At 32.7% G+C, this 18777-nt stretch overlaps 3 protein-coding genes across 3 annotated transcripts; 1 reads left to right on the forward strand and 2 right to left on the reverse strand.

The window, feature by feature from the left end:
* Positions 1 to 1998: 1998 nt before the first annotated feature.
* Positions 1999 to 7662, reverse strand: Pex6 (peroxisomal biogenesis factor 6). The gene is made up of 10 exons (XM_090112449.1): positions 6425 to 7662; positions 6245 to 6352; positions 5933 to 6066; positions 5226 to 5730; positions 4982 to 5149; positions 4717 to 4863; positions 4077 to 4235; positions 2936 to 3098; positions 2531 to 2670; positions 1999 to 2342 (listed from the first exon to the last, which is right to left on the reverse strand). Exons 1-10 carry the CDS (start codon positions 7503 to 7505, stop codon positions 2203 to 2205), a joined length of 2745 nt encoding a protein of 914 aa, XP_089968575.1. The 5' UTR covers positions 7506 to 7662; the 3' UTR covers positions 1999 to 2202.
* Positions 7663 to 9360: 1698 nt separating this feature from the next.
* LOC149900745 (peripherin-2-like) lies at positions 9361 to 11735 on the forward strand. Its single transcript, XM_090112437.1, has 6 exons — positions 9361 to 9570; positions 9795 to 9951; positions 10115 to 10283; positions 10499 to 10619; positions 10843 to 10950; positions 11460 to 11735. The coding sequence occupies exons 1-6, from the start codon at positions 9361 to 9363 to the stop codon at positions 11733 to 11735; spliced, it is 1041 nt and encodes a 346-aa protein (XP_089968563.1).
* A 255-nt stretch (positions 11736 to 11990) lies between these two features.
* Idi (Isopentenyl-diphosphate delta isomerase) lies at positions 11991 to 17232 on the reverse strand. Its single transcript, XM_090112453.1, has 7 exons — positions 17061 to 17232; positions 16501 to 16623; positions 16140 to 16325; positions 15745 to 15873; positions 14310 to 14485; positions 13572 to 13707; positions 11991 to 12135 (listed from the first exon to the last, which is right to left on the reverse strand). Exons 2-7 carry the CDS (start codon positions 16621 to 16623, stop codon positions 12127 to 12129), a joined length of 759 nt encoding a protein of 252 aa, XP_089968579.1. The 5' UTR covers positions 17061 to 17232; the 3' UTR covers positions 11991 to 12126.
* Positions 17233 to 18777: the final 1545 nt, after the last annotated feature.

Genomic DNA, 18777 nt, shown 5'->3' on the forward strand with positions numbered 1-18777 from the left:
TGGTGAACGGAATTTTTAAAATCGGTCCAGTAGTTTATGAGCCTATTCATTACAATCAAACAAACAAACAAAGTTTTCCTCTTTATAATATTAGTGTAGAAGAAATCATCGGTTCACCCAGTTAAAAGTGCGGAGGTAACGGAACCAACAAAAAATTCAGTTGAATTGAGAATTTCGTCCTATAATGGCGTCGGCTAAAAATGTTGCTATACGTTTATGTCAGTTTTGACTTTCCTACGATTTTATACAATAATATAAAATTAAATGATTTTATACAATATTAAAAAAAATTGCTGATTTTCGGCGGTATGGCGACCATTTGGAACTGTCTGAAAAGTATGGCATGGCGATTTTCGTACATGGCTACTGGACTATGATTACCTGTGCAAAAATTAGCCTGGTACAAATGGTTGAATTTTTTTTTTAAATCAACGCATTCACGTCGGTATTGTGGGCTGTAAATTACACCGAAAAAGTATGGCATGACACTACCGCCTACTTCTTTTTTATGGGCTATCGGTAAATCCTAAAATTTTTGTGTTACAAATCGTTTGCCTTCCGTAATTTATCCGACGAGTTCGACTAACGCCCACGCGACTAGTCTGCCGGTACCACTGTTCTGACCATGATTTTTCTTTTTGTCATTGCGTACTAAGACCACTGTAGAACCGCCATCCGGTTACAAATGACCCAAAATTTTGTGTCAGTATCTCCCGGCTTTGGATTGTTTTGGACCCTTAAAATATACGATAGAACAGCAATTAATCTTTTTTAAAAAATATTCAAGGCACATGGAAAATCTGGTTACTGTTTTATAGGTAGGTATGTGTTTTCTGATAATATTTTACTGTCAAAAATTATCAACACTGGATATTATTCAATGACGCCTTTCAAAAACAAAACTAATTTACAAACAGATTTTTATATCTTTACATACCTATTTTTAACTTTCATTTCATGAACTGCTCATGTAAATACCTATTACACTCTGGTTTAATTTAACAAAACATTCAATTCGGTGAATTTTAGCGTTATTTTGCAAAAAAAACCGCACGTACAGTCCCCCGTCCGAGTCGAACTGACACCGTCAAATTTCGTCGAAAACATGCAATAGAGGTGAGGTTTTATGTGGGTTTTATTATAAATTCGAGTTTTTTCTTGATAATTTAACGATAATAATGAAAATTGAAAAAACAATCAATACAAATTGTTACAAATATCATAACATATTTTTTGGTATAAATTTCATGTATAAATATGTAGCCGTTTTCCTAACAAAATGCGTTTTATGTTCAAAAAGGGGTTGATTTGTATGTATTTTTTTTATGCTTAGGCCGTTCTAAACTGAAAAGTAAACAATACACTTTGTTAATTATATCCTTGAGTATCACATATATTTTTTTTAAGACAATCGTACCAACAGTTTCCTCAACAAAATTCAATATGTATAAGGTGTTTTCCGGTTTTGACCATAGTAATCCCCTTAAGCTATTGCATAGCTTTTATCGCGGGCCTTGAGCGCGGGGACCGAATCAAGAAATTCCGTACCGAAAAAACCTCACGCTCCCCACTCCGACGGGCTCGGAGGTGTGGCTTGAAGGCATGCTTTGCAATAGCTTTACCGCGGCAGTCCCCGAGTGCCACACGTCTTTTTTTAAATATAATATTACAATGTATTAAGATTATATCAAATACGTTTAACTACAGCTGATTAAATTATAAATTTTATTATAATACTTGTCCTATGTAGTATAACGATTATAATAATAAACATAAAACACTAAACGGGGTCACTTTGCCTGTTTTTAAATTTGGTCAAGTACTGACAATTTGCAGGATGTTTTTTATTAAAATTAATTCTGTTATAACGACTGAACGACTAAAACAATTATTATTTACAATTAATATTAGCCTACCTACCACATCTTAACCACACACATGTTTTTTAAATGACATTAACTCAGTGCAGGATTAACCCAATTAAATAAAACAACAACATAATTCACAATATTATATTTCATTTTGCAAATAAAATTTGTTTTAGCCACACCACCAACCAAATTTTGCAGGATAATTTTTTTATTGCCTGATGTAGATATACAAATCTCTAAAAATTGTTTTGATTTCCGTTTCTTCAATAACTTTAGGTACTTAAATGAAACTACTGTAAGCTTTAAACATTTTTATTCCCATTAAGCCCATTTACATAACGTTTTGAAGAGACTCGTAGTAGTGCAATTCTTCTTCAGTAACTGAAGGTCGAAAAGATTCAACACCTTGCCATAACTCTGATATACCGAGTATGACTGAATCTGTACTTAAATCGCTTTCCTTGATTAATCCTGAAAAAAAAAACAATCTATACATACAGGCTGCATTTTATAATATGCGAATTTCATAAATAAAAGTAATTTATAAAAATAAATTATTAATTAAGTATTTTTGGAACCAGATAAATTGCATTATACTAGTTAACAACATAAAATTAATAATTAAATGCAATAATCGGATAATTTGCACAAGTTCGTACCACTATTGAGTTTGGCCACAAGAGAACGGACAGCGGCCGATCGAGCGGTCGAGACTATTTGCAATAAATCCGCGCCCGTGCAGCGGTCCGGCAACGCCGCTGCTACTTTCTCCAGATCCACTTCTGGACGAAGATTGTAGCTGCATGAAGAGAATATAAATGCTATAAGTATTTTTAATTTGTAGAATTATTAGTAGTTGTTGGTTTAATAATGTATCTAATAGAAATCAAATTTCGTATCTAATATTGTAAAAACTTTAGAAAGATGATCACATAGAAATTAAAGATCATAATTATGACTATAAACATACTGTGTCGATTTTATTAGTAGGTATTTTATAGTAAGTAAACTATATTAGTTTACAAAAAAGTAATCTAAACATAATGATACAATGCAAAATGAACCTTCTGCACAGCGCTTTAAGGACAGAAGTCTTCTCCTGCTGGCCGCAGTACGGTCCGACGTATATTAGCTTGTCGAGCCGGCCGGGCCGCAGCAGAGATTGTTCCAGAAGATCTGGCCGGTTCGTTGCGCCCATTATGAATACGAAACTTGAAGTGTCTGCGTCTAGAATTTTTTAAATTGATAATAAATGATATATGTTTTTATAAGGCATGGCGTAAATTTTAATAATAATATCCGTACTGACTGTTGTCAATACAAGTACTTAAATATTATATACTTCTATATATATAAAACTCAAAGGTGACTGATATAGTGATCTATCAACGCACAGCCCAAACCACTGGACGTATCGGGCTGAAATTTGGCATGCAGGTAGATGTTAGGACGTAGGCATCCGCTAAGAAAGGATTTCCCGAAATTCTTGCGGGAACGGGGAAAAACGGGGATGCACGTACAAAGTCGTGGGCGGAAGCTAGTAATATTATAAAGCTGAAGAGTTTGTTTGTTTGTTTGTTTGAACGCGATAATCTCAGGAACTACTGGTCCGATTTGAAAAATTCTTTCGGTGTTAGATAGCCCATTTATCGAGGAAGGTTATAGGCTATATTTCATCACGCTACGGGCAACAGGAGTGGAGCCACGGGGGTGAAACCGCGAGGAGCAGCTAGTATTATATATTTACGATATTTAAGCTGTTTACACCGTACACCCTTATTTTCATTTATAACATTTTCTGGATCATTATAGTACGATTAAAACTGAATGGCGGCTCGGAACATCAAACGATCTGATGAGCAGAAAACAATTTTAGATATTACCGGAACGTTGAGGGTCGGTTACCTGCGCGCTCGTGCATTCGCATCGCAACTTCCGAACCGCCATTAAGTTTGAATCGCACTGTGTCACAATTTCAATTTATTAACCGACTTCAAAAAAAAGGAGGAGGTTATCAATTCGGCCGGTATGTTTTTTTATGTATGTACACCTCCAAGGTTTCTAAACCGATTTACGTGATTCTTTTTCGTTTGATGCGGAATGGTGTCGAATTGGTCCCATAAAATTTTATTTGGATAGGCCCAGTAGTTTTTATTTTATGAGCATTTTTGTCTGATCTTGATGACATATTTCATCAAGTCTCACCCGCGTCGCTGACCACGCCGTCGACCTCTGCCAGCAGCTGGCTGACCACGCGGTCGCTCGCGCCGCCCGAGTCGCCCGCCGACCCGCGCCGCGGCGCTAGCGCGTCCAGCTCGTCCAGAAACACTATACATGGTGATGACGCGCGCGCTGATTCGAAAACTGAATTAAGAATAAAAAAAACAAAATTCATTTTAGGGGATATTAAACATGATTTATTATTATCTATATTCTATACACATAATAAAATCATAGGAAAGTCAAAACTGAACACAAAAGCCGAAAGCATAGTTTTTTTTTAATTTTTGTCTGTTTGTCTGTATGTATGTCCGGGCTAATCTCAAAAAGTACTGTATAGATTTACTTCAAATTTGGTACAGAAATAGCTTGAGACCTAAGGACGGACATAGGATAAATAAATCCCACGGGAACGGGAACTGTGCTTGTTTTTCTTTGACTACGTGGGCGAAGCAGCTAGTAATCATAATATCTATAGACTATATTATAAAATATAGATAATATCTCTAATATTATTAAATATCTCAACATTTTGATACATAGACTTGAGAGTGGAACCTGCCATGTATTTTTTTTAAATGAAATTAAATAAATTAATTAATGAAAATAATATATTCTCAGTTACCTTTCCTCACATTTTCTTCAGACTGACCAATGTACATATTCAGTAACTCTGGACCTTTAACACTCATGAAACTAACATTCAATTCTGTACTAACAGCTTTGGCTACTAAAGTTTTTCCACAACCTGGTGGTCCATATAATAATATACCTAAAAAATATTGAATTGAAAAGATTGAAAAAATTGATTAACATACCTAAAGAAGATATTTATAAAGTTGTACACATAGACAATTTGACAAATACAGAACTAAAATTGAAATAAATACCTGATCTTTTGAGAGAAGAATTTTTGAACAAATGTGGGAATTTAATAGGAAATTCAATAGTTTTTAGTAACTCCTTTTTAAGTTTTTCTAACCCACCAATGTCCTCCCAATATACTTTTTGAATCTTTGGTGCATCTAAGTGTTGACTTTGAAGACTTCTTATTGATTCTGAAAAGAGATTAATTAATAGATGTGGCAAAAAGTAGATTTGCATAAATCTGCTTTTAATTAATTAAGAGCCTACCTAGAGCATTATTGAAATCTTCTTCATGTATAATGTGTAAATTTGGATCTTGGGGTAATTGCAAATAATTATTAACTTGCTTCAAATAAGACTCCCTCATAGCAAAATGCATCAAGGTATCCAAGTTGCCATATCGAAAAGTTTCTGTTTTTGATGCTATTCTTTGTAACACTTCTTTTGAATGTAGACTTAAATTATCCATGGAATCTTTAGTAACTATTTTTTGGTCAGCATTTAATTCTTTATTATCTATATTGTCTATATTTATATCCATGATAGATGTGAACCATTGTAATATTTCATTCCTCTGGTGGACACTTAGTTTTGGTATGTGAAATTTTTCTAAAAATAGCCTCATAATATTCGGCTTTAAATCGCGATTTTCTGTAACTGCAATAAATATTATGGAATGCTTTGTATAATTCTCATACAGATCTGTTATAGAGTTAATGAAATACTCTATTACTCTTTGGTCTTCATTGTTTTCTGGATCAACTGCAAATACCTAAAATTTAAATGATTGTTAATGTGGTAATAAAATATTTCTCTTTATTTAAATAATTTAAAGGTGTATCTTAATTTGTTCACAGAGTAATAAATCTTATAACTTTTTATACATGATTTCATGTTTTGAACTAGTGCAATAAATTATTACTTTAATTACAAAGTAAGGTGTTATTCAGCGATATATTTTAAAAATATATTACTTCAAAATTATCCAGAAGAATGATAGCAGGTGCAGCTTCTTTGGCCTTTTGAATCAATGCATATATTTTGCTTTCTGTTTGTTTTGCTGTAGAACTTTGTAGAGCATTGCAGTCTATGGTTACACAGTTGAGGCCTATACATTAAGAAAATTTACAATTTTAATTTCCAGACTTTTAAAACAACCACAACAAAATACATTGATATACTTGAACTCATAATATGACTATACTACACTACACAATGAAAAAAACACAATTCATTCAGTAGCTATTGTAAGATACATAATATTATTTGTTATTATTGTCACCTACCATTACATTTAGCCAATGTTTTAACTAATAAATGACGTCCAGAACCTGTGGCACCAGTCAAAAGCAATAACGGTAGAATAGGACTGGACATAGCATCAGAAAGTGTATCTGCAAAATAATAATATTTTAGGTCACCAATCAGGTCAAATAGAAAAAAAAAAAAACAATTAAAAAGTTTACTTATGTCTCCAGTTAAAAAAGGCAGTACTGTTTCTTGAATGTCATTGAAAATTCCTTTTAGGCCAAGTGGGCATGAGTGAGTTATGGACAAACTATCATTTCCTGGTAGAGAATAAAATTCATTTTTGGGTCGCATAGCATGTGTATTGTCACCTAGAGACAATTGTGTGACTCCCTTTACAATGTAAAATGTTTTTATAACATTTTCCTGTGTGTTCTCATCATCATTTTTAATAGAGAGCTTTGAGCATTTGAAAACCACCTTCCCACTAGATTCTATGAGATCCAAGTATTTATAGTGGTATTTAACTGTTACTTCAGGAGTAAGATCTATGCTTAAAATATCATTCACACTTACTAACTTAGGCTTTTCAAAATAGTTACTTAATACCTCTTTGACAAAGTCATTGTCTAAATTATAATCATTTACTATTATATTCACCTCAGCTGTTGCAGCAATTTTTGGACTCATTTCAAATGTTTGCATTGGATGGAAAGCAATTTCAATATTATTAGTGTTTTTAAGTCCAAAGGAAGCTATAATGTTGTGCAATTCAGATTCACTAGTATAAGCAGTATTTTCTTCTAATAATTTTGACCCAACAACTGCTACAATTCTTACATTATCCACAGAATCAACAAAACCAGACCATAATTTCTTATGTAATTCACTTGTGCCTAAGCTAAATTTTAAAAATTTATCTATGTTATTGTCTGTCTTATGCCTCTTCTTTTCTTCAGGTGTTAAAGACAATGTGACCCACAAAACCCCATTGTCTACATAAAAAAAGTTCTCCACGCAAAGATCTATAAATTCATCTTTTGGTATTATTATACATTTTTGTCCTAGAATTTGTAAATAATTTTCTGAAACATGTTCTTTTATTATCGATTTTAAAATACTCTCTGGGCGACTTTGGAGGTTAAACATGTTTCGCCGTTTACTGGTTATATTTCTATTTTGGTAATATCTAAATTTTATTGCAAGGAAGGCCATAAATATATAAAAGTTGAACTTTGGATATAGTATTTTGATGCAATACTTTATCACCCATAGTTTATTAGTGTAATCTTTCTCCATAATATCACTGATTCACTTTTTGTTTTGTTCACTAATTTAACGATAACTTTAAACTAAGACCGCTCGATAAAAAAACTTTTCCCTATAAAAACGCAAAACAATAAACTTTTGATTTGTGTTGTTATCATTTTTGTTATCGTATTGGTATTTTACACTTTCAGAAATCAGATTGAAGTTGAAACTTGAAAGTCAAACTGACAGAGGGACAGTAATAAGTCAAAAATACACTGGAGATTGCACTATGAATATTGACTTGTCACGGGAAGGTATGACCTTGAATGACGCCTGGTTGTTTTTTTGTCCCTTTCACACCTAACTTGGCAAGTTGGTGTGAAAGGGATGAAGGAACAACCAGGCGTCATTCAAGGTCATACCTTCCCGTGACAAGTCAACGTTCATAGTGCAATCTTCAGGGTGTCTTCCGTTATGCACTGCAACCACTGCACAGTGCTATCACTGTAGAAAAATTCGTTCCGTTATGGACTGCCAGTATACTGCCGCAGTACCCTAGGGAAATTTATGATGTCATTAATCGCCGCCATATTCTACTGTGAGCACTGGCGTTTTCGAGGTAAGGTACTCGCAGTACTTTGATCACGTGATCAGTCCACAGAGCAAGTAATATGATCAGTCAAAACCACTCGAGTGCCTAACGTCTTATACAAAGCTACAGTATAATCAGAAAATTTTAAAGTTCTGTAATTAGTTTGGATTAATAAATAAAACAATGGAAGAATTGCAAAAATTAACTTTATTAGACTGTGTTGAAAATGTTCAATACGAGCTGAAAGTTCTTTTTTATTCTTTTTTATGAAAAAGTACTTACTTTTATTATATTATAAATTCAATTTACAATTAATATTAATTAAAATATTTTTAATTGGACAGTACTCCAAAACAGTTTATTTTTATGTTCTAGAAAACTTTAATACACTCATTTACATAATGATCTAAGTTCTTGAGAGTCAAAAAGGCATGACAAGATTATGACATAAAATTATACAGATTAGCTATATTTAATATTACTACCCTCCTATTTATGTCAATAATTTACTATATAATTTCTTCCGGAATGAATTGATTAATAATTAATAGTTCAAGATTTAATATTTATTATTTTATATACAATTTGTAAATAAATATCTATAAAGAACAAGAATAGTCCGGGATACATCGCCCATTTTTGCAAGTGATTACTATCAAGCTAATTTTTCGTGAGTAGCTTTATTTTGATGAGATGCCCAATAATTTCATGAACGAAACTCTCGATTGTGGTAGCTTACAGAGGTAACAAGGATAAAAATTTTTGATTTGACGGTTCTCAAATATTTATTACGCAATTTGTAGGACAATATGTCTATTGAATTATATAAGTATTAAATAAGTGAAAATAAAAAAATCAGCTGGTTACTAATCATTTATGATGACTTCGTTATCGATACACATTGGAAAGGGGGACTCTTTGATCAAACCATAGATTTTGTAGGACAAATATTTTTTCGAATAATTTAGATAATTATCTTGAGATTTAACAAAAAAAAAAAACATTCAGTTAGTAATTATATTTGAGAACCATCAAATCAAAATATTTTATCCTTGTTTCCTCTGGTAGCTACCACAATCGAGAGTTTCATACATGAAATTATTGGGCATCTCATCAAAATAAAGCTACTCACGAAAAATTTGCTTGATAGTAATCACTTGCAAAAATGGGCGATGTATCCCGGACTAGAATATAGTATAACCACAGTACAACGTTACCGTCATATCAATGACGGTTTATTTTTTTATGAAAAATAATACGTTTCTTGTATGGGATGTTAGTTCTTGAAAACATAAATAAAAATAATTGAAAATGTACATGACTTGGTCTACATTTAATAACATTCGTATGCTGTTAATGGCATGCATGCCCGTTGTTATATTTTACTTGATTTGGTTAATAAACACATCTGAAGCAATTCGAAGTGAAGAAGGAACTCTTTTGGATCTAGTTTGTTGGCCTGACGGCAATGCAATTCCTGTAATAATAACATGTGGTTCTATTATTGCAGTTGTAATAGAGGTATACCCTTAAAGACCCTTAATAATATGAACGTAGTAACTAGGTATGAAAATTATAGTACGATGATAGGTACACTAATAATTAATATCGCTTTGACGATTGCCATGATATTCGGACAGTATATCATGGTAATCCGTACGTCCTTTAGTTTTAAATACATTGGTTAAACACCTTCACGAGTATCAAGTAAGAAGTAAGTACTAACACTTTGTTTTCCTCCGCAGCTATATGGTTTGTATCAACTATTTAAAGCTGGTCTTCCCAAGAGAGAGTATAACGTGACGAATGGTTTATTTTATTATTTATGGGCGTTAATTACCATGATAATTATTTTTCTTGCGATCATGTTTTATTCAGGTTTACAATCAACTATTATAAGAGGTATATAATATTTTTTGTAATTATAAAATAATTTATACTAGCCACACAGCTTCATTTTCCACCGAACGTAGAATCGACAAGGAAGAAGATCAAATCGGAACATCTGAGATGCCCATGAGATGCCTCAAAAACACAAATATAAACGTCTTTTACTATTTTTCAGCTAAAATAAAAGGTGGAATAACAAAGGCGATGCTTCGGTATGCTAGTCATCTCCCATCAAAGATAGCTATAGATAGACTGCAGACAAGGTTCCACTGCTGTGGGCGAATTGAGTATCAAGAGTGGTTTTATATTCCGTGGTACAATGCGGGTCAGAGTACAGACATTTTGTTAGTTTTTTTCCTATAAATCTTTTCCTTTCCCGTTTTTACTTTATACCCGCATTCTCTATTGTTTTTCTACAACGTAAATAATTAGTTGGAAAGTTTACTGTTATCTGAGGCAGAATAGAAGAACGCTGCTGTGTTTTAAAGGTCAAGTCTAATCTCTTTTCAAAAAGCCTTGACCATTAAGTTTTTTAATTTGGTATCATAATTTACTATAGGTCGCTTCGAAAGTTTGTGGCCGATAACGTTCCATACAGTTGCTGTTCTATGGAAACTATGTGGCCTTGTATTCACCATGGCGTCACCCAAAATGGCACGATATATAAATATGATCCAATGGTATACAATTCTGAATAAAGTACTATAGTGAAATTTACTTGAAGTCTGAATCCGTGTAGAACTGTGGTATAGAAGTTTAAAGTTACACTACCTTTATAAAATTAGTACTTATAGTAATGGATTTCTTTATACATATTATATTGGTCGGAATCGGCAATAAGAACATCGCGATAAACTGCCTTTTGTTATTCAAATGCCATACCATAACTGATTTCTATTTCAGACACAATTGACTATTTGGGAAGCTGGTTGCGAAGAAAAATTGATAAGCGAAATGATGTCAGTCTCCTGGCGTTTCAATGCTGTTATGGCTCTAATCATAATAGCGATGGTAAGATAATGTTGTCTCGAGTTCATCAGGTTATTTTATGTTAATGTTTTTTTGTGGTAAAATAACATAATAAACAGCAAAGGCGTTTTAGCTTTATAACAGCTTTTAAATTCTAACGTTAAATTTATGTAAGTAGTCCCAAGTGTTTCTCATATTTTAGGCATAATTTATTGGTACGTAGTGTATATTGTACCTACACAAGTAGAATTAATAATGGTATAAATAGTAAAAGAATGATCTTAATACATAAAAGAGGCATACGGTGGCGTCTACCACGTACCTACTTTCGTCTTACGTCAATGAATTCGATTATTCGACTCGTACATATATTTGACTGGACTACGGGCGTTACCTACATGAATCGGAAAATGCGTGCACAGAAATGAAGTTATACCTACATAAATGAGTTTATTAAATATACTTACGGACAGATACTTTTTTTTCCTAAATAAGAATATGATTACCATTGTCCTATCGATCTCTACATTAATAAAGTAATTATATTATAGATTCTCCAAGTATCTGCTGTACGTTACTTACACACAGCATACAAAAATGGTTTAAACGCAGAGAACCATTTTCCATGTAACGCATACCTCCTACGATCGACACTGACCAAACAACAGTCAGGAAGTAAGAAAAAAGTGTTTCGTAAGAGGAAACTTCGTCAAGCGAGAACTTTACAGTGGGTGACAGCAGCTTACCGACCAAGGAAGAGATATACCACCTCGTCGCAATCAGATTTCAACAGTTCTGACGAATTATTAAAACCTATTTATGAATAGTCGACGGTTTTTTTTTAATCTGCATTTTTCCAAAAACAGATTGTTCTGAATCTGATAATCAATGGATGTTTCCGATAACATAAACAGTGAATCTATCGTTATTTGTTAATTGTTATGCATATTCATATATTGAAAAGAAAACAACATTTATTTATTTCAATAATAATTTATTTAAAGCACCACACCTACTTTATTTACACTATTATATAATATGATTAAATTTAAAATAATTTTTGGGGGATCTAAATGCTCATATTATCAATTAAAAAAAAATATATTTTACCCCATATAAAATAAAGAAAATGGTAGTGCAACTAAAAATAATTATACTGTGGATAAAGGTTATGGCCCATAAAATAACATAAGTGATAGATATAATTTAGTCTTAAAACTATTTTTCGTTAACCTTTTGAACGCCAATGACATCTATAGATGTCATGCGCAATCGTGCCCTGTGCGCCAACGACACCTATACATGCGAAGAAACAGATCATAGATAAATACAAAATAAACATATTAAACCTTTACTTTTACGTGTTTTATTTATACAGTTTATGAACTGAATCCCCAGTTATTACATAATTGTACACAGTAAACAAAATTGCCAAGTAGTTATTCAAATATTTGATAACAAAAAATAACTTAATTAATGGCTAAAAAAGCATGTTCTCTCGCGCCAATGACATGTATACGTGCCTACTAGTGATGTAGTGTAATATTCAAGTAACTTCATTAAAATTTCAGCGAAATTACTCTAATTCGCTTAATTTTTGTAATAACTACAAAAAAAATATATAAGCTTAGTCACTGAGAAAAAAGGTAAATACTACATTCTTTGGTATAATACCATATTGTCTATATTGTGGATATTGTTGATTTGAATATTTTCCTTTTCGCCAATCATGCGCATCCCTAGCACAGTATCGATATGCAATCCCTTCTGCGCCATTGACATGAATAGATGTCGGACTGGTGACGTCGTAAGCGCGTGCCGTGTTGTTAAGTGCGGAAAGTTGTAAAAATATTTTATCGAGTATTGCCGAGAGTGTGAGTGCCTTTATTAGAATATTCTTATGATACAAATTGTCGCTATGTCATATCAAAATATGGTAACCTACATATAATTAGTATTTGTAATAACTCAAGTATTAAACTAAATGATTGGAAAATAAATATGTAGTTTTAGAGCTATTACGCACTGTAGACAAGTCGCCGGCGACTGTGACTTACTATAGTTTAAATAGGGGCTTGCGCACTGTCGTCCAGGAGTAAGTCCAGTCGCCGGCGACTGAGTCGCCGGCGACTGGTCGACAGTGCGTAATAGCTCATAATGCAATTCCCTTTATTTAAAGGTAATAGTTGTTTTGATATTTACAAATAAACACTCCACAATAATACCTATAGTTCATATAAACTTAATAAATAAACTCGATAAGTTATAATAATATACAGCTACACATCCCTAATCAGAAGCGAGAGATTATAAAAAAAAGGATGGTTGCCCGCGCCATTGGCATGTATACATGCCAATGGGGCGTAACTGATAGAGAATAGTGCTGTAACTTGCTGCAATTTTATATGTATTTTTGTATCTCAAAAGGTTGATTTTTTTTGTTGATAGTTGCTATTTAATGTGGTCTTAAGTTTTTACAGTAGGAGATGAGGTTAAATAAATATTATTTTTGTGTTATAAGCTGTTTATTCAAATATTCAGACGTGAATTATTATGTTTATCGATAACATTTTGGAATCCCTACTATTTTCAAGGTTATCTCATTGAATTTGTGGCTTGGCGTGGAGGGCACGGCGATGCGTTTTTGCTCTGGCGGTCAAAAGGTTAATAAACTTGTGAATCTTGTCGGGCTCGGCAAGTTCCTTGATGCGGTGCAAGTTGTCCCACCAGAGCTTCAGACGATGACGACGTATCATGTTGAACCATGGCGTCATTGGTCCTTCGAGCGTTGGAATGAACCTATAGAAGTTATCGTAAATAAATATTCATTCATAAAGTCAACAGAAAAGAGATTTATGAGTTTATTACTTATTGTGTACAAAAAATAGGTAATTTTTTGGTAAGGTATATTTAGTGAAGATATTATCTACACTAAATATCCTCATAATCATCAAAATCATCGTAAATAAAATTAAATACAAGAAAAATCATGTTAATCATAATGATAATTAATGAAATTCAACATGAAATTATATCAATGTTGTATTTCAAATAAGTTAAAATCGTGGCAAAAATGCGTTTTGTGATATAATTTTAATACTTTTACGGTCATTAACTTTAATTGAACAAAAAAATATTAAACAACTTAATATTTATTGGTAATAAAGAAAAGATAAAATTTCAATCAAATAGTTCCGTACCTATCTATAATGAAATATTTTTTGTTAATTTTGACGATTTAAGTACAGAGATATAATTTTGAACATTGACATGGTCAACAAAAAGTTTAATAAATCTCAAAACTACTTATTAGTAGGAAAACCGAAAATCCCTTTATCCTTGGAGAACACGCGAAAAAAGCCGCACGCGCAAAGCTAGTGTTACAATTATTATGTACTTACGCATTAAACTCGTTCTTTGGCACAAAGCAGTACTCAGATATCTCATCGGAGTTCGGTTTCACTTTAGCATCACTTTGGAAGAACAAAATGTGATCGATTTCGTGCTCTCCCCAAATACCGTCGCCGGGGTCGTGGTAGTGCACTCGGGTCAGAAAAGTGAACATTTCTGGTTCCATCTGTGAAAAAAATTGTTACCTATAACTAATATTCTCAATAGGAAATCACAGTCATGTTAGGTCCACTAAAGTTCCCTAGAACTTTTTTCTACTCATACTTAGTTCATTCTTGATGAATTCTTAAAAGTTTAACATATTCTTCCGATAAGGATTGACAATTGTAAATTCATTTTAATGAAGTTTTTATACTCATGAAGTTTTTAAAAGAGATATATTTTCTTTTATAAAGCATTTGAATGCTATAAAACTAATAATTAAATTAAAATCAACATGAACAATCAATGATGTTCTTACATAAAAATAGTGTGCATTATTTTTTGTTGCTTATCTGTTCACTTATAACAACTGTTTTTTACATATTTATCTTATTATGCTCTGCTATAATCATAGGCTATAAGAAAGGATTATTGTTCAGCAAAATATAACTATGCATGAAATAAGGTAATTAAATTATAATGGCCTTTGATATAATGGATTAATTGAATGCAAATAGACTATTATTATAACTTGACAAGCATTCAAAGAAAATGCCATTTTTTATATTATTGTTACAAAAAATGAACAGTATATGCATGGACGTATAAAAAAAGACGGACACCGTATTACGAACAAACAACGTGAAGCCACCATAGTAAGCTAGCGATCGTGTAAAGACAATAAACACGCACACACTCTCACCATAGTAAGCTAGTCGGCCGCCATTACGTCGTGAACTACCGACTGATTAACTGCGTCACTGTTTCACAAAAAATATTTAAAATGCCGTCTTGCGTGGTTAAATGGTGTCGCAACAGTACAATTTTAAATAACAAAACACGAGGGATTACATTCCACAGGGAAGCAAGTTATTTCTTTTATGTTTTAATGACAAAATTATTACGGCAAAATTTATAGAAAAAAATACAGCCGCCATTGTCAACAGGACAGCTGTTGCCATGGCAACATGGCACACACACATGGATGTTTCGCCGCCATTACTAGGCTTCACTCAATGTTTAGGCGATATACCGTCCGTCTTTTTTTATACGTCCATGAGTATATGTATATACATATAATGTGAATTTTATGTTAACAATTAAAAAATAAAATTATTATCTCCCAGCAAAGAGCAAAGTTCTTCTAACCCTTTTTTCCAGTCTAAAACAACTAAAATTTTGTTACGATGGTTAAGAAAAGCATATCATTTAGTATGACGACTGTCAGATGTAGATCAGCATGCCAAATTAATGCCAGGTAATTAATTGTGAGCTTTATAATACCTTGTCCAATGGCACTCCCAGTTCCAGGTTAAGCCTTCTTTGTGCAGCTGTAATTATATCTTCCGCTTTACCATCTATGTACAGAGGGTGGCTACAACAGGCATTTGTGTAGTAATCCGGATATGTTACCTGTATAAATATTAAAATGAATAACTCCCATAATAAAGTTATGTTTTATTAGGATATCCAAACTATTTGTACACCAATGTCTCAATCAATTTTTTATTTATACTAAATGTCTTTGGGCATTTTATTGTTGTAAAAAAGGATTTGAAAATTAGATTATATTTATGATAACAGATAAAGTGTAAATTTGTATTTAAAATTATTTCTTTAACAACCTACTTCAATAACAGGTTTTTAATACCATGTAATTTAAGTAGTCATTTACTTACTTTTTGACTGGATCGTCTCTGAAGGAGCATATCTCCTCTCTTGTTGAAGAAGAACACACTAAAAGCTCTGTGGAGGGGAATTTGGCCATCAGGTCCAACTTTATGGCATTCCCGCTTAGTTGCCGTTCCTATGAAATTATCCTTTTCATCCACAAGCAGGCAGATATCCTTGTCCAAGGCATGTAGCTAGTAACCAAATACATGTAATTAGTAAATATAATAGGTATTTGCAGCCCCTTATATATTTTTAAATAAATATTAAATAAGTAATGTGAATCTACACAATATGTGAAACAATATTGATATGACTGTACTTTAAATTATTCAGTAAAAATTAATATATAAATGAAAACTTTCTAACCTGGACTGGTTCTACACCTTCTGTTTCATCAAGTTGCGGCTTAGTTGGATCAGAAGCTAAATATCTTCTTTCCAATCGTAAGTTATTATTCCAGAGAGTTCGTACAAATCTTCTGACAAGCATCTTCAATAGAAAAGCAGTTAAATGGTACGAACACTCACATTACAATGAAACAGAATAAGAAACATAACACAAACAGATTGAGTTATAGATATGATCCATATCAGTTTCCACAGATCTTGGTGACAATGGTTCTAAGTTATTTTGAGCATGAATATTCTTAAGACGTCAATTTAAATTAGAAAAAAAAATGTCATCAAAGATAAAATATTATGTACAAAGTTGTAGTTGAAAAATTAAGACGTCAAAAACTTTCACTGGCATATTTGATATAATGAGGGCTTCTTTCACAACAGTCTTATCAATATACTAATAAAAATTTAACGACTGTCTATTAAGTTTTATTTTTAATTTATTATTATAATGTTCATGCTTATTTATTCTAGAAAATATGCGCATTTTGTAACTATTATTACAATTTAATCTAATATCTTAATTACCTTGGAAAGATGCCGAAAGTTCGTCGGCTATATTTCAAATATTCCAACTGCACATGAGAACGTTTAAATGGTTGGTTTGAAGCCTCATATAAAGTAAATTGTTTTAAAGTAAATTGTTATCGCAATAAGTACTGCATTACGTCTTGACTTGAGTCTTGACAATTGACAATGATCTTTGACAATGATCAACAGCCGCAGCCGACAGGCGACAGCTGTAGCCTGTATCATAGCTGCCGGGCTTTGACTTTGACAATGACATGAGAATGACCATCGATCACTATTTTGACCATAATGATTAAGTTGTAAAAAACCCGTTAGCTACCGTTATTTAACTAAATTTTTGGTTAGCTACCCATAAAGTGCGGTAAATAACGGTTAGTTATCCGACTGCGACCTATAAAAATGGTACTGTGTTTTGTTTTTTTGTAAGTCACTTAACGTAAACTAAACACAATTTAAGTATCTAAAATATTCATACTATAAACCTATACCTATAATAAATAACATAACATAAACGACTGATACCTACCTACTATACATATTGATTAAAATAGATTCTTTAATCATTGCAACATAATAATAATGAAATGAATAGCCTAAAAACGATAACCTTTCATCATCTCATGCTGCCGGCGCGCAACCTCCCCCCGCCCCCGGTTATTAACGAAAAATGCATTTTTAACCGCACGGTTAAAATCGTTAATAACCGGCTTTACATCTATGATAATGATCTAAGATTTTGACACAATATGATCAAAAACCTTAGTCAAAAACCCATCAAAAACCATTTCTTTAGTTTTTGAGTGGTTTTTGAATACTGAACAGCTTTATTTAAAAATTGTTTTTAGCGCGGTCTAGGGGGCCCTTGTAACCTCGGGGCCCTGGGCTGCAGCAGCCCATAAAGCCCATGGGTAGATCCGGCCCTGGTATGGTGGATATTTTAATCAAGAGACAATGATTACTATTACTTACTAAAATACTACCACATTCATTACTGTAAGTGGAACCGAACTACACACACCCCGTTTTCCAATTCCAACTAGAGCGCATTATGCGGCATAATGCTTAACCACAGACATAGATAGACTACGCAAGTACCGCGATCTGTATGAAAACCAAGCGTGTCATATTTTTTGTACTGACCTTGACGCGTTATGACGTCACGAGCGCTTTTTAGTGATGGTAATTTCATTTTACGCTTAATCGATTAGGACGCCACTCCGCACTCGCGCGGCGATTCTAGTATCGTCCTATCCCATCGAAGTAAATCGAAAGAAATCAGATCAAACTAGATCTATGTCTAGGTAGTCAAATAAATGAATCGTAATCGATTACTAAATCGATTCAAGACAGAAAAATGATAATTACCATAGACAGAGGAATGATAAAATAAAGTTATAAACCTTTTAATATTCTAACAAGTAAACTAATGTGTTTTAGCTTTTTCTTACATATGCCCATTGTGTTACCATGTACTACGTACTAGAGAGGCCATCGAAAGAAAGTAATGAAACTGTCAATCAATCAATCTTTTAAGTCCCGTTGCATCGATCCATTTTTCTTTTATGTTCGGGTTACTTGGAAAACTGAAAAAACAGACATAGTCTAAGCAATAAGGAGTTTTCTTAAAAAACTCCCAAGATGACACTTTAACTAATGGCGTCCATGTCATAATATTTATTTTTAGTACCTTTGTATTAAAATACTTAAAAGTTCT

This window comes from Colias eurytheme, chromosome 18 (assembly GCF_061535395.1).
Source record: "Colias eurytheme isolate Ceu_HAF_F1 chromosome 18, ilColEury1 Martin Lab GWU primary, whole genome shotgun sequence".
NCBI lineage: Eukaryota > Metazoa > Arthropoda > Insecta > Lepidoptera > Pieridae > Colias > Colias eurytheme.

Coding starts and splice junctions, on each gene's coding strand:
- Idi (XM_090112453.1), bottom strand. CDS start 16,623: ATGCTTGTCAGAAGATTTGTACGAACTCTCTGGAATAATAACTTACGA. Junction 16,326..16,500: donor AAGGTGTAGAACCAGTCCAG/GTTAGAAAGTTT, acceptor TTTGGTTACTAG/CTACATGCCTTGGACAAGGA. Junction 15,874..16,139: donor AGAGACGATCCAGTCAAAAA/GTAAGTAAATGA, acceptor ATATTTATACAG/GTAACATATCCGGATTACTA.
- LOC149900745 (XM_090112437.1), top strand. CDS start 9,361: ATGTACATGACTTGGTCTACATTTAATAACATTCGTATGCTGTTAATG. Junction 10,284..10,498: donor GGTCAGAGTACAGACATTTT/GTTAGTTTTTTT, acceptor AATTTACTATAG/GTCGCTTCGAAAGTTTGTGG. Junction 10,620..10,842: donor TATATAAATATGATCCAATG/GTATACAATTCT, acceptor TTTCTATTTCAG/ACACAATTGACTATTTGGGA.
- Pex6 (XM_090112449.1), bottom strand. CDS start 7,505: ATGGAGAAAGATTACACTAATAAACTATGGGTGATAAAGTATTGCATC. Junction 4,236..4,716: donor TGAAGAAAATGTGAGGAAAG/GTAACTGAGAAT, acceptor TTCTTAATTCAG/TTTTCGAATCAGCGCGCGCG. Junction 2,671..2,935: donor CTTAAAGCGCTGTGCAGAAG/GTTCATTTTGCA, acceptor CTCTTCATGCAG/CTACAATCTTCGTCCAGAAG.